The sequence below is a fragment of the Amblyomma americanum genome, chromosome 7, assembly GCF_052857255.1.
Source record: "Amblyomma americanum isolate KBUSLIRL-KWMA chromosome 7, ASM5285725v1, whole genome shotgun sequence".
Lineage (NCBI taxonomy): Eukaryota > Metazoa > Arthropoda > Arachnida > Ixodida > Ixodidae > Amblyomma > Amblyomma americanum.
The window spans coordinates 142,259,161-142,274,630 of NC_135503.1; the positions used below are offsets into that span (position 1 = coordinate 142,259,161).

Genomic DNA, 15,470 nt, shown 5'->3' on the forward strand with positions numbered 1-15,470 from the left:
CTGCATCCTCGTGTGAAGAGACCCCTAAAAGGTCGCTGGATGGGGAGCGTGGAGGCTATTCAAGACGCCACGAGAAAGGAGCTGACAGCTCTGCCAAAAGAAGCTTTTTCCAACTGTTTCCAAGACCTCAAGAGGAGTTGGAAGCTGCGTATAGACTGCAACGGAGACTATTTCGAAGAGGTGCTGCACAAATGATTTAAATGTCAAACGCACTTTTTTTAATAGACTCAGTCTCGGAACTTTACAGACAAAGGTTGTAGAATGCAATAGCATTATCCAGCGGCTGCCGCTATCGGCTGCTGCATGCGGGCGTGCCCGTGGGGACATTCCAAAATGAAAATGTATTATTCACTGGACTACTCGTCCAAACTTGCGCCATCATCCTCACTGGCGCTGCCATCGCAATCGCTGCTGCGGTCCCACAGCACGTTGTTCTAAGCTTGTCGTCCAGCGAAATCCCGCACTTTACGAACAGCCACATCACAACATCGCGTGGAACAGCTGAAAATGACAGCCATCATGAATGTAGCCATGTACGAGCGCCGGTCGCTTACCTGACCCGGTGCACAAATGCAGATTCACGAAGCACTACATTAAAAATTTGTGAAACGCGGCCGGCAGTAGTCAAATGCGTCAGAGCCAAAGAGAAACCGCGTAAGCGGCTTCAGCCCTTCCGTCGGCTACCAACACTCCCCAGTGCCGCTGCCGTTCCAAGTGACATGCCACCGTGATTGGAACAGAGGCCCTTCCATCAACTATGAACACTCCCTTGAGTGCCATGAGCGAAGTTGAAAGAAAAAAAAAAGAAACTCGGAGGACGCTTATTAAGAGTAGAACGTGAATGCGTTATCGGGCCGCCGCCACTTATCAGCAGCCATGTGTGGGGAGCAGGGCGGGGGGGCCGGTTTGTGCTGCTTATCAACAGTGGCCACCACGCGCGGGGAAGGGGTTGACATAGCAGCTGCTCAAGGCCAGCACCAAAAGCGATGCGACGGAACCATGCAGCAAAAATGCAACCACGATGTAACATGCCCAATATCTCGTTTGTCTCGCCTTTATTTATGGTGCCACGCTTTCGTTTTGGTTGCAAGTCGACCCTCCCACTTTGGATTTTCAAAATTTGAAAAACAGGTCAACTTACAATCATGTAGATATGGTACATGGTCATGTCATCAGAGAGCAGACCAATCAGGAACTTTAATTGTGGAGAACTGGGAAATTTTTTGTGAGATGACAGGAATGAACTGGTGGTTCAGGAGCCCACAGGGAGCCAAAAGAGAAAAAGTAAACTGCATTTAATTGCACAGCAAAATTAGGTTAACCAATAAGTGAAAAAGCTCTTCGTATGAAGCCAGCCTACTGCTACTTCTTGATGTTGTCGGGCTAGTTGGTGCTGCATCATTTGTTGAATCAGCGCTTGTGTGTCATCTTTCTTCGTACTCCGTCCCCATGTGCTACGTGCTGCTACATGGTACGTGGTGCCAACACCAATAATTCAACCCTACTGAACACACAACATCACACATCACAATTCAGCTCTTTTGACAGCATTGTATACTAGATAGGTCAAAGTACCAAAAGGACAATGTATCTGCTTTTCACCATGACGCCCCTGTTGTGAAGCACTTTCCGAGAATGGGAATCTTTTTGGAACCACCTTAAATGTGTACACGTGTGTTTCTGCTGTCACATTCTAATAATGTCCTTGCGTCGCATTCTAATAATGCCCAATAGAAACAATAGAAATAATTGCAATGGGATGGGGTTGCATGACTGCATCAGCAATAACACTGCATGCACAACCCTCCCACAACTTCCACCATGCAGCATATGATAAGAAATAGAGAGAATGCTGCCCACAGGCTCCATTAATTTGGTTCTACGAACTTTTCCAACCAAGGCGCCACCCTAGTGCTCACTGGACTGCTGTGTGTATCTGATACGGTGGAAACGGTAGTGTCAGCAGGTGCACACAGCTGTTCAGCAGGCAACATGCTGCCGACCATGTTGCAAAGGCTTTTTAACATCTCCACACTTCCTGGAACTGTCAAAAAACATTGCATGCAGTAGTGGTGCTCACCTGCAGGTGCTGGGCGATCTCGGTGACAGGGTCGTGGACAACCGGCACATCCGACTCTCCGTAACAGATGTAGAAGGCCAGGTGGGCCAGAGCCCTGCCCACCAGCCGCGACTCACCCACCAGTGAGGTGGTCAGCAGGTACGACTGGTAGCCCATCTGGCGGCCAAGCAGGCACACAGCACGCGATGCCACCTGGTGGTAATGTCAAGTTTCCCCGGTTCATTCTGCTGCCCCAGTACAACTGGCCCCTACTGCCTGTGATCTTACAATGGATATCTAGCATGAAATATCAATCACTGGCCCCACTATTTTTGGCAGGACTAACCCATGCTAAAGAGGCAGACAGCTGTATTGAGAATTAACAAAATACATCTCCTAGCATCAACTGTTAAAAACTATGCAGCAAACATATACAAGAATAAGCTTTGCATTCTAGCATGGCACATTAATATCACAGATAGCTCAGAGCCTCTTGCATGTTGGCGGGATCAAGTGGCCAGAAAGACTGCCACATCGATGCTCTTGTCAGCACTTGCTGCAGCGAAAATTGCCATTGCAAACATTTACTTTTCAGAGCATATGCAAAGACGCTTTAGAATGCACGCAGTGGTTCACTTTGCTGCTTTTCCATCACCAAAGCGCAAAGCGGAGAGCTTGTTTTTCACTCCAACAGCTGCTGCTTCTGCACGTGCCTCTATTTGCGCCTTTTTTGCTTTTTGCGTGTGTGACATTACCCGGCCATCTGCATCTGGAGGTCGCCCAGGAATGCGACTGCGGCCACATTTATTGAGGGCGGCCGAAGAGGAGACAGCAGCGGAGCGGTAGAGGCAGTGTCCAGCTCTGGCCAAAGTCCCGAGCATTCTGCCCAGCGCATGCTGGGGACACTTCATCCTTTTCGGTATCACGCGCACTGCCAACCGCGCGGGTCGCTACATGCTCATGCTTGAGCCAAATAAGAGCTCTGACACTCAGCGTATTGTTACTCTGTGGTAAAAGCCAATGAACTGCTTCCTTCTGTGCGCCTAGCCTTTACACAGTGTGGCTCTACCCTAGATGCATAGCATTCCCTGCAGCCACCAGGGAGGGGGGGTTTCGGTGACAGCATGCTAAGCAGTCATAGACGACAGCACCATGGAGATGACCTTGGAGCTTTAACTGTAACCCGTGAAACTCAAGTGGTCTGAAAGCAGGCACTAACAAGAGAAGTATTATTTTTTTCTAGCAGTGAGATGCAAGAAAGTTTACAGTTTCTTCAGGTGCACATGCCTGTGGACCGCACGCACAGTTCTCATTTTTCTACTTACGGTTTTGCAAGCATGCAAAATGAACACAACATGCGCAGAAAAACGTCATAAGAGAAAGGCACCAAAACTAGATGAAAACTGTGCAATACACGGTTATTGCAAAGGTCTCTCTTTTCCTAAATTAACTACTAAAGAAAGCCTTTTTATCCGCATTTGGCCTGTAATGTAACACCATATGCACTAGCACATCTCACCATATTAAAAACATCCTCTGTGACTGCAGTCAAAAGCCCTTAACTGAGAGGTTATGGCTTTCACCCTTGAGAGGTGTGCTACCAGAGCAGCGCGCTTGAAGACACCCTAATGGTTCCTAGTGGTGCAAAGTTGACTAATGGGCAAATTGTGTGCCATGGACTGTGCAAAGCAAATAGAGAAACAATAAGGATGCGAAGTGGTGAAACAAAGTAACGATAGAGCCAAGCAGCCAGCAGCTTTGGGTGTTGACTGAGAAATCCACAGACTTTAGGGAAAGGCCCTGACAGCTTTCTGTAATGGTGTGCTGGGACCCATATGGTGCATTGATCATTGTAACAGTTGAAATAAAGAGCTGGTTTGCACACCTGAAATGCATGTGTTATCAAGGGGTGGCTGTCAACCTTAGACTTATTTTGGCGCCTCGTCATGGCTTTTAGAGAGCAGCGGCGGCAGCCTCATAACTGGCAGGGTGAACAAGTAGCAAAGTCTGAAAAAGTCTGAAAAAGGATGAAAAAGTCTGACAGCGAGAAGAAAAGACAGCGAGCAGGGTATGGCGGAAGCAAGAGGATGAAAGCACAGGGGGAGGGTATGGTGTGGGTAGGCGAGAGTGGCGTCATGCTCTGTCTGTGGATCAGTGTTGGCTGCTGCATAAGCGCTGGCCGAGGAGAGCCTAAGGGGCAGCGGTGCCAAAGTGTAGATTTCGCCCTTGGCTGAAGCCAAGGCCAAGCCCTGCTGCCGTTTGGCACTGCACCTTCTGTCTCCGATTGCCTATGGTTCAAATACTTCAACAGCTGTGCTAAAATTTCGCATTACCAAGAATTGCAATCGTTTTGTGATTTTTTCTCACTCCCATACTAGTGGAGCTTCCCATTTTATGTTTCTTTGAAGTTGAGATGTCACACATTCTGCCCTGTACAAACAATATTCCGTCCTGCCATTCATTCTCACTTTGACGGTTTATAGTGAACCTTTTTGTGAGTGTAGTACTCTTGACCCAGTTTGGCTACACTATCCATGTCTACCTCCATCAGCCCATTCTGCAGCCACAGCCTTGTCACATCAAAGACTCCTCAATAGAACAGTTCAAGTGCAATGCACTTGGCCACCTTGTTATGATCTTTACGTACTTCTGCACCCTTCAGCAATCCTTTTTAAGCTGGCTCCAGTCACGCGACAAGAATATGAAAACAGATAGTTTTGGAAGGACCAGGATGCAAGGATCTTTATCACTTTCATTTCGGTCATCACCCCAGGTACATCCACAAAAGGGCAATGGCCTCTCCCACCGACCCATAATTAGTTCTGTCCCATGGCAACAAAACCAGTCCTGGCCCAGCCAATTTCCTTATCTCATCTCCCAATCTGATTCTCTGCTGGCTTTGACTACATCCCTATCAACCTTGTACTCATTCTATTCGTACTCATTCGTACCACATCTCCTTTGTTCTAGCCAAAACATTCCCTGCCCAAGTCCATTTCATTCTTTTGATTCCAGTTAGGATAATGCCAATAATGCACATATTTTTTCTCGACATCTTTGTGAGACTGGCAAATCAGAAGAGAAAAAGGGTGCCCCAAGGCATCGACACTTATATGAAAACAAGGAGCCACCAAGCAGGTAGACAAAAGCAAAAAATAGCTGATTCATCTCCAATGCACCCAGTCAAGAGGTAGCGGATTGCTGGACGTGGTCGTGAGAACCTGTGTAAACATGCTGGAAACACAACAGGTCTGGACATGAAGCATTTGAATGAAAGATACTGGAGGGGCCTTGTGCTGGTTTTCTAATTTCAACTGCCCACCTTCAAGAAAACTCACTGTGATGACTCGGTGGCTCTGGCACTCGGCTGCTGATCCCGAGGTCGTGGGACTGAATCTCGGCCACCAAAGCCACACTTCTATTGCAAAAACCAGTGGAAGCCTGAGATGCTGGATGGGAAGCATGCCAAAACTGCAATGGCATCCAGAACCATGTTAATATTCTGTAACACTCTGCATATGACACCATGGTGGCGAAGCATTTGTTTTTGCTGAAGCGTTAGCTCACCAGCAATGCCTGCAGGCTCTGCGAGTTACATAATGTCGTTGAGCATTTCTGACAAGTGAGAGTGCACTGATTCCCCATTCTTTCAACAGACACTACTTGCCATGTGTATGGAGAGGCCACTGCAAGATGACCTTGGCAATGTCGAAGGCGTTCTCAGCAACATCGACCCGCCTACGAAGAACGGCATACAAGCCAGCAATCAACTTCGTGGTGATAGAGCACAGAGGAAGTCATGCTCAAGAAGGAGCTTGTACCTGACATCGCAACCCAGAACAATTTGAAGGCGCTGCAAATTGTGCCTCTCAGAAGAAAACACCAAAACTGCCAGCAGCTCGCATAAATAGTTTAAGCATCATCCTGGAACACTGAAGAAAAGAAGCACCAGCATAGGATTGCTTCGCCAAAACTGGCACAGCCTATGCAATAAGCCACTGTAATGCTTATATCATTGAACAATAATAACAAATAACAAACATGGGTGACAAAGAAAAATAGAACACCTGGCCATTCCTGAAGACTCTCAAAAATGTGTGTCACAAACGGCACCTGAAGGGATCTCTTCACACTATCGAGGCAAGAAAATAACTGCTGAAACAGTACTAGAAATTTTCTACCGCAGCAAGTACTTGTACTTGTGCCCAAACTTAAAGAGACCTTTTCTGTAAATTCATTATTACATGTGCCAAAGTAAGTCAGCCACTCCAGTGATAGCCAAATCAAGTGGTTTGGCTTTGGCTAAGTGCCATTTGCACAAATCATAGTGAATTTTGGTGCAAGCATGGGCAATCAGACATTGCAAAAGAGTCCTGTGCACAGACAGAAACTAGGCAACAACAACTGCGGCTCAATAAACCCTTTGCAGACCCTAGTCGGGCTCCTCCCGACAACACAACATGGCCTCACCAATGCATGATTCTTGAACCCAAAAATAAACATTTCGTGAGCTGTTCTTGCACAGTTGCTTTTTTTTTTCCGTGGTACCCAAAACTGGCCAAATATTGAATTTCAGACCAGAGCGGCCAAAAAAAGAATAAGAGTTTCGAACCGCAAAGAGTTAACAGAGAGCAACAGCCAGCCATGCGGTACTGCCAGGAGGCAGGACCAACCGGGAAGAGGCGAGTGAAGCCATCAAATGCATATTATGCATACCTTGTTGTTGCCAATGAGGACATTTAGGGACTGCGTGGTGGGAGGGTCCCGGTGAGATTGGACTTGCTCCAGTGCAGTCATCACAGCTGGAGGCACCTGGTCCCGTATGCGGTACTTGTCCATCAACCGCAGTGGCGTGCTTGGATCATCCTTGTTGGCCACTGTCGGACCACTCGCTATGCTTGCCAGTGGATCGTCCACCTGCATGTCAGGTTTCCGCTATTTTCTGAAGGTGCTTCTCTGGGCCCCCCTTTTGAAGGGTTATACAAGAGGAATCAGTTTTAATCTCTATTCTGGATGCGTATTTTTCACACCCATCACATAAAAGAGTTACCCAAGTTGGCACCAGACCACAGCAGTCAGTTCAAACTTTTTTTCTGAAAGCATTTTTTTTTTGCACTTGCTAACTGAGAAGTCAACTAAATTGGCAACAAAGGGGTCAGTTCTAACCTCTTTTCTGAAGATGTATTGTAGCACCCACAATGTTAAGTCATGCAAATTTGGGGGAGTGAGTTTTAACCACTTTTCTGAAAGTGTTTTTTGTAGCGAGAGCTACACTACGCCAGATCTTAGAGCCTTTAGCATAGCTCCCCTTGAGCTCTGTGGCAGTGTGGTGCACCGGCAAAACCGAGCTGAACAGCTGTGCGCATGCGCCGTGTCGAGTGGGGGGGGGGGGGGGGTAGAGAGGGGGAGAGGTGTCGCAGTTGTATAAGTAGGCGGCTCGGCGGAGCAGTGCCGGGGCAAAAATGGAGAGCGGAGGAGAGGACGAGCTGAGCTCGGCGGCTCAGAAAAAAGCGAGAGCTCGGCGTTGGAACGAAACCAAGAGGAGGCGGCGAGCCGAGGAGACGGAGGAAGAGCGTACGGTACACGTTGTCATCCAGGCAGATGTAGCTCTCGCGTCACTCCAGGTGTAACCAGAGCTAAACCGCAGCCAATTTTTTTTTTTTTGTACCCATCATGCAAAGTGTCACCCGAATTTGCAACAGAACGGCAAATTTTAACCTGTTTTCTGAAGGTGTTCTGAAGGCTCTGAAGGTGAAGGAAATACAACCCGTTGGCACGATGGTTGTGCTCAAACTGCTGGCTGGCATCTGGCAAACTCAATGAAGGGAAACAGAGCAGCTAGTATGGTACTGCTGTTGCCATCTCTTCGGCTGGCAGTGAAGTAGGGCCTGGCACTGCTGTCCTGGCATTGTAAATAATGCTGTCATAATTTTGTGTCATAATTAATGTGTAAATACTTGAAGAATGCCTACGCCATGCTTCTTATCTCCAGAAGTTAATTAGCCACCAAGCAAAGGCAGATTTCGGCAGAACTCCAACGATGAGGTGCCGCCACTTCAAGAGTGGCCAGGCTAACGGTTATCGTCTTATTGAGTGACGTCTCAAACTGAACTGAAAACAGCAAACTTGTTTTTGTAGCAGTTTGAGGCAATGCTGAATAATGTTAGGAATTTATGTGCAGTAAGAATGGTTGAACCGGAGCAAATTGGCCAGCAGCTTGCTTGGCCTGAGCTGATGTCAAGCAAGCTGTTTCAATTACTACCGGCAGGACATTTATTTATTTATTTATTTATTTATTTATTGAATACTGCGGACATGATGTATGTCCAAGCAGGAGAGAGAAATACATACAGGGGAAAAAGCAAAGCAAGCACGATAGTGCTGAACAATATAGGCACCAGAAAATATGCACTGCAAAGGTACAATTGAAAATGTGGTTACAGTACAGCTACTAGCTAAGCCAACAGTGAAGAAAAAAGAATGGTTAGAAAGCAATGGAGAGTTCTCTGATAGAGCATTCCATTCAGAAATTTTTCTTGGAAGAAAAGAAAACTTACATGTATTTGTGGGTGCAAAAATGGGCTTCAGGCTAAGGGTATGCTCATGGCACGAGGCTCGTCTAGTATCAATAGCGATGTAATTTTCGGGTCGAATACATAGCCAGATTGAATAGCTACACTTCTTGCTCTGATCAAATGGAGGAATAATAATTACTCCTCAGCATTCTCCCGAGTTTATGGACTGGCTTTGAGCAAGTTGGAAAGTGGCTGACGTAGCTGAGAACAGCAGCAATAATGATGATGATGAAACATACGTGCTGCATGAGGTGTGCTTAAGAGAAAAGCATGAACGCATACACACCCAAGCGTTCATGCTCAGTGCTGAGTTCTTCAGTGCAGACTCAGTCGCTGTGGTGCAGATCCAATGCCCTGCTTCATAACTATAGTAGAATTATCCATAACATAATCATTTTTATGTAAAATAAACAAAATTAGTGGGTGCAAGCATTCTTTCCTGGTTGCCCCTTTTAGCATGTCACAATTTCCAGGGCTTTCAAGAACCTGCAAAAATTCCAGGACTCTCAAGGCCCTTGAAAATGAGTTTCTCAGGTTCAATGATCCACATGGAACTTGCACTGAGTATGTAAAGTAAAACTTGCATGTGTTTGTTAAAAATATTTAGGATGACTTTGATATAGCCAGTAATTCACAATACTGTCTGTGTTCAGTATATCGTGGTTCCATGCTGGTTGCTATTTTTTGGGCCACTGAGGATGACCACTATGCACATGCTTTGTGTGTGTTTTATTTTTATTTATTTAAAAGTGTACCCACAGCGCCAGTACGCCATTACAGTGGGGAGGCCGGGGGGGGGGGGGGGGGGGGGGGCAAATGCAAGGCGAAAAACACAGATGCAGGTGAATTACATCAACAATCAGAATAAGGTATGTTCGGATGAATCAATCAGCAGAGAAAGAAATGAATCATTTGATACGACAGCAGCAACAGCACTTTTCAGTCGATTCCATTCCCTGATAGTTCAGCTAGTGCAGACTGGGTTCTAAACCGTTTTGGAATGAAAGATATTGAATAATTTCAAATGAAGGATTTTTTTCCGTTTTTCAAGCGTATCCCAGCCAAGACTATCTTTCGCAAGTTATTAAAAACAAAACAGGCTACCATGTTCTGTACCCTTCCTAATTTACAAATGTTACTCATTGCCCACGGATCCCACTCTGTGTGCCCATATTCAAGTTTTATAGACCTCTTTCCTTTTGTCCATCACTACATAGGCCAGCAGGTGTAAACAGAAGCACTCCATTTTCAAGGGAATAAACCAAGTGCATATCGGTACCTGTCCTGTCTGCCTCTTTCTGTGTCCTTATTTTTCTAATTTCTGCCACCTCTCTAATGTGAACCAAATAGCTCATCAATGTGTACGCACAGGACTGCCTCACGCTGAAATTGTTAAATTCTGCACAATGTACATGCATTCATTTTATTTTGAAGCACTTGCCTATCAGCAATGTGGGTCGCTCTGGTCGCTGTGATTATTACTTTCCAGCTGCCACTGCAGCATTTGGCAACAGACTCCAAATTTACCGTCCTCCAGATCAACAACAGCTGGGGAGGAAGGGGAGACTGCACAGTGGACTGTTTTCAGCCATCATGAGCGTTCATTCTCTGCTTTTGTAGCGACAGCTACATTACAGTAGCATTTCGAGCCTCCAGCGTGGCGGTGCCGCCACACTGTCACGTGGTTGGTCACGTGGTGCAGAGCAGCTGCCGGCGGCGCGGCACCGTGGTTGATCACGTCACGTGGTTGGCTACGTGACCAAGTTCCTCTCGGCCAGCTGTAGCTATCGCGTCACTCCAAGTTTAACCAGAGCTAAACCACCGCCAATTTTTTCTCTCCAACGAAACAGATGGTTCATTCTCTCTTGGCTCGTTTAGATAAAGTTCCACATGGGAGCGTACAGCTTGCTCTGCGCGACTGTGTAGTACAGTTTATGCCAACTAAAAAAAAATATGAATAAAAAGTTGCAGCACGGGGGCTTTCGGGTGCGTATGTGCGCACACATGCAAAAAAAAAAAAAAGGCCAATGACAGGAGATTAGCTTACTGTTAAGCGAGTTAGTTTGTGTTAATCTTTGCATGGTTGCTTTGTCCCCCAAGTAAGCGGGCGCTTTATTAAAATCCTTGCAAGAGCAGGTCAAACCGCATTCGTTATCTTTAGTAACTCCGCTTTTTTTTTTATCACCTAGCTCGCAAGCTAACAAGCTAGCAAGCTCAGAGTTTTGTAGCGATAGCTACATTACGGTAGCATTTCGAGCCTTCAGTGTGGCTGCGCTGCCACCCTGTGGCTGCGCCTCCACGCTGTCACGTGGCTGGTCACGTGGTGCAGAGCAGCTGCCGGCGGCGCGACGCCATGGCTGATCACGTGGTTTGTCACGTGGTTGGTCACGTGACCAAGTTCCACTCGGCCAGCTGTAGCTATCGCGTCACTCCAGGTTTAACCAGAGCGAAACCACCGCCAATTTTTTTTTCTGGCAGTCCCAGCAAGAATATATAGAGGGGAAAAGGAAAGCAAATTCCATGCTAGCAAGAACAACAACAGGTGACCAGATGCCATGCAAAACGAGCATGCCAAAGGAGGCAACTCGACAGACAATGCCTGGCAGATCCAAATAAAAGTGCTTCCTTGTGAAAGCAGTAGCAAAGCAAATGGCTAGGAAACTTTAATATGTTTATGTGAGCCTAACAACACTCCTCGGAAGCCTTGTGGTAAAATAACTACTGCAGACAGACTCAACAAATGCATGTGAGTGGCTGCTTCTCTAGCCACTAGGCGGTGTCAGCATACAGGCAGCTGCTAATGTGAGCGGCTCTATAACTCATTTTCTGCTTTGCTTCTGCAGCTATGGCAAGAATATACATGGGGGGAGGTGGTGCACGTCAGCAAATGTCATTATACTTGGTACAGCATATGTAAAAATATAACTGATGGTTTATTGGGGTTTAACGTCCCAAAGCAAACTCATGCTATCAGGGACGCCATAGTGAAAGGCTGTGAACATTTCGACCACCTGGGGTTCTTTAACATGCAGTGACATGAAACAGTACACGGGCCTCTAGCATTTTGCCTCCATCGAAATTCGACCACCATGGCCGGGATTGAACCCAGGGTCTTTTGGGTCAGCAGCTGAGCACCGTAATCACTGAGCACACGTGGCAGTTAAAAATACAATTCAAGGATTCGCAGTTTAAGAGCAGGGAAGTGTTCTGAGGATAGGTTTTGAGAAGTCAGGTTCGGTATACCCAAAAATTTATTGGAGTTAGTATTTAAAAAAGGGGTGAATTCCAAGACAGTACTTATTAAGGCAAAGGAAAAGGTTTTAAAAGGGAATATAACGGGTGTTTCATATTTAACTGTCTGGGTTATAAAAAACTCTCCTGCACAAACTACTTACCTATTTTGGCTGATCCATCTACCACAAGGTAGCTTATGATAGTCTACATTTTTCTATAAATAATTTAACATAGGAACTTGCCTGGATTGTCCGGAATTGGCAAAAAGCAGCAATCAGCTTCAGAAACATTTTTGTTCGCGAGAAGCAGAGTAAGCTGATTTGAGAGGTTGCACCATCTGAGGAATTGCGAGACTCACCCCAGCTCCGAGCAGGACCATTGGATCCTTCGTAGTTCACTAGATGGCGTAGACTTTCAAAGCGGCGAATGAAAATTCTGCTGCAGCCGACTGCAGCTTTTCGCTGATTCCGGACAATCCAGGCAAGTTTCCATGTTAAATTACTTATAGAAAACGCAGACTATCATAAGCTACCTTGCGGTTGGTAGTTGAACGCAAATAGGCCAGTAGTCTGTGCAAAAAAATTTTTTACAACTTGGACAGATAAATACGGAACATGCAGTACAAAGAAAAAAATTCACTACTGCTGGCCCTTGCTGGGTAGTTGGAGTACCATATTTACACGATTGCAAGTCGACCTATTTTACAAAATTTTAAAATCCCAAGTGGGGGGGGGGGGGTTGACTTACAATCGAAACGAAGACATCGCACTATAAGTGAAGGCGGGACAAACGAGATATCAGGCATGCTACAGCGTGGTTCCATCGCATCACTCTTGGTGCTGGCCTTGAGTAGCTGCTATGTCAACGCGCAGAACTGACACCCCCTACCCGCACGCACGGGCGGCGGCCGATAGCGGTTGTCGATAAACAGCAAACTGGCACCCCACACGTGGCTGACTGCGGTTGCTGATAAGCGGCGGCAGCCCGATAATGCAATCGCGTTCTACGGGAAGCTCAAGCATCCAACAAGTTTTCTGTTTACTTTGAAATGCGCGCTCGGCGCTCAAGGGAGCGTTGATAACTGATGGAAGGGCCGCTGTTCCAATCGAGGCGGCACCCCCACTGGGAACGGCAGCGCTGCCGGGGAGTGTCGGTAGCCGACGGAAGAGCCGACGTCAATCGCGCATAGTTTCTCTTTAGCTCTGACGCATTTGACTACTGCCTGCCGCGTTCCTCAAGTATTTAATGTAGCGCTTCGTCAATCGTCATTTGTGCTCCAGGTCCGGCAAGCAACCGACGCTCGTTCACGGCTACATTCAAGATGGCTGTCATTCTTTACGCCGAAGAAACGAACAACTGCGCGCCGGTCCACAAGTTCGAAGTTTGCAACGGGTGATACAGGTGGGACAGCTGCAGCGAGGAAAAGTTTTCAGCTGTTCCACGCAATGTCGTGGCTGTTTGCGAAGTGCGGGATTTCGCTGGCCGACAACGTTAGAATGACATCCTGTGGGACCACAGCAGTGATCACGACGGCAGCGCTAGTGAGGATGATGACGCAAGTGCGGTCTAGTAGTCCAGTGACTAATACATTTTCGTTTTGGAATGTGCCCACTGACCCACCCGCACACGGCAGCCGATAGCGGCTGGTGATAAACGGCGGCCGCTGGATAATGCTATCGCGTTCAAATATTGAAGGCCAAGCTTAAACAACCTCCGCAGTTTTTTTTATTTTTCGGAAATGTGATTTGGGGTTGTCGACTTACATGAGTAGACTTACAATCGTGTAAATATGGTACTCAGCAAGAGCTCAGCCAAGCTCAGTCTGCTCGCCATTCCCCAACCATTTTTAAATGACCGCACAATGACAACTGGTTGCATAACAGTTTAACAGCCCCACTCTGTCTACAGCATTCTATAGCATCCTTGCTTGTTAAGCAGATGCAGCGCAAATGACAGAGTATGGCAGCAGCACCTGCCTTGCAGACTTGCAGCGCCATCTTGTGCTAAGCAGACTAAACCGGATGGGGCGACTTATGGTCCGGTGCTAAACGGTACCAGAAACAGTTCTCGCTGTAAAAATCATTAGCCTGGAGGCAACGTACATTTTAATGGGGAAACTTTTGGCATCCATCCATCTGTCCATGCAAGCCAATCATGTGAAACCGTTATCTTATGCCAGGCAGCAAGCTCCCGCTTTTTTTTTTAATACACTTTCCATGCGACTGACACTCACCACGTCCGAGAGGATGAGAGAGACCATGCGGGCGGTGGTCTGCCGCAGGAGGCCACCACCCTGGACGGCCGAGAGGCGCTTGCGTACTGCATTCACCTCAGTGATGCGGGCACCACGTGACTGCAGCAGCTGCACAGTCTGCTGTAGGTCTTGCAGAGTTACCGGTGGTACCAGATGGGGTAGTAGCGCGGAACCACCCCCTGTGCCATGCCCCATGATGGCATGAATGGAGAAAAAAGCTTCTTTGCAACAGGGAATAATAAACATCAATACCAAATGCTATAACTGCCACCAATTAACACATGCAACTATGCACTACTACAGCCTAACCCGGATTTATGAACTCAAACAGGATCGCAAAATAGTCCAATACTGTATTGATTATTCGATATTTAAAAAATGGCAAAGATAAGCTTAATTGTAAACCAAAAAGAAAGACGATGTTGCACCCACGCTGGTGATGTGCTTCTTGCAGTGACATGCCACTCGCTGGGGTGCTGGTAATGCACTCCTCGCTAGTTGTTGCTAGGCTGGGCCTCCAGTGCACCCGCTAGGACAGTTTACGGTTGAATGTGAGCAACAGGGGCACCTCCTTTTTCTCAATGTCTAACAAGGCACAGAACGGGCCGGTGGTTTTCTGCACTGAGGAAACCGGTCCACACCGGACGGTACCTTCAATATGATTGCAAACACCTACTCCCTACAAGGCATCGCTTTATTGAAGACAACTGACACTACCTGTTCTTTAGAGCATAGAAAAGAACCAAGTCATGGCAGACTTCCAAAGAAATGTGTTTCTCAAGGCCTTCATCCAACTTGTGATCCAAGGCCAAAGAGTTGAAATGTAGACAACCCTAAAGGTAGCCCAAGCACAAGCCATTGGAAAAAAATGTGCGCATATCCAATACATTAAAGGCGTCACCAAAATCCTGGCTTAGCTTCCTGGAAAAGAATGAGTGCAAACAATAATTACGTAAGCCTACTTCTTCCATCAGGCAGCTGAATCAAAATACTACCGCCACCCAAAAGAAGAGACGTGCAGTGTTGATTACAAAATTCTGTTTTCCAAATGACATACTTGAGACTGAGCTGAAACTCCGAAGATGACTGCAATAAGTAATCATTCTCTCAGAAAACTCCTTCCAGCCAACATGCACGGCTTAAGGTCAGTGCCCTGATGATTGCAGGAATTCCATCGCTACCTGTATTTTAAAATAGCCGCACTTCATCAGCAATCATACCCTGAGAAAGGAATTGAGCAGATTCTGAAGCATAGGGTTCTTCGTGAGAGTTGTTGAAATTGTTTTTTTTTTCCCTTATTACTGCATCCCAAGAAAATTTTTAATATTCTTTTGAATGAGTAATTCTG

The 15,470-nt window shown here is 46.7% G+C and overlaps 1 protein-coding gene across 3 annotated transcripts in view; it reads right to left on the bottom strand.

Annotated features, from left to right (window-relative positions):
• The window catches only part of LOC144096639 (glycerate kinase), a 54,939-nt gene that overhangs the window by 18,350 nt on the left and 21,119 nt on the right, over nucleotides 1–15,470 (bottom strand). For all 3 annotated transcript variants that reach the window (XM_077629464.1, XM_077629465.1, XM_077629466.1), the window contains 3 exons: nucleotides 14,102–14,301; nucleotides 6,776–6,976; nucleotides 2,081–2,272 (listed from right to left, as the gene is read on the bottom strand). In XM_077629464.1, the coding sequence (XP_077485590.1) occupies nucleotides 2,081–2,272; nucleotides 6,776–6,976; nucleotides 14,102–14,301 (593 nt within the window). The remainder of the gene's footprint in view (nucleotides 1–2,080; nucleotides 2,273–6,775; nucleotides 6,977–14,101; nucleotides 14,302–15,470) is intronic.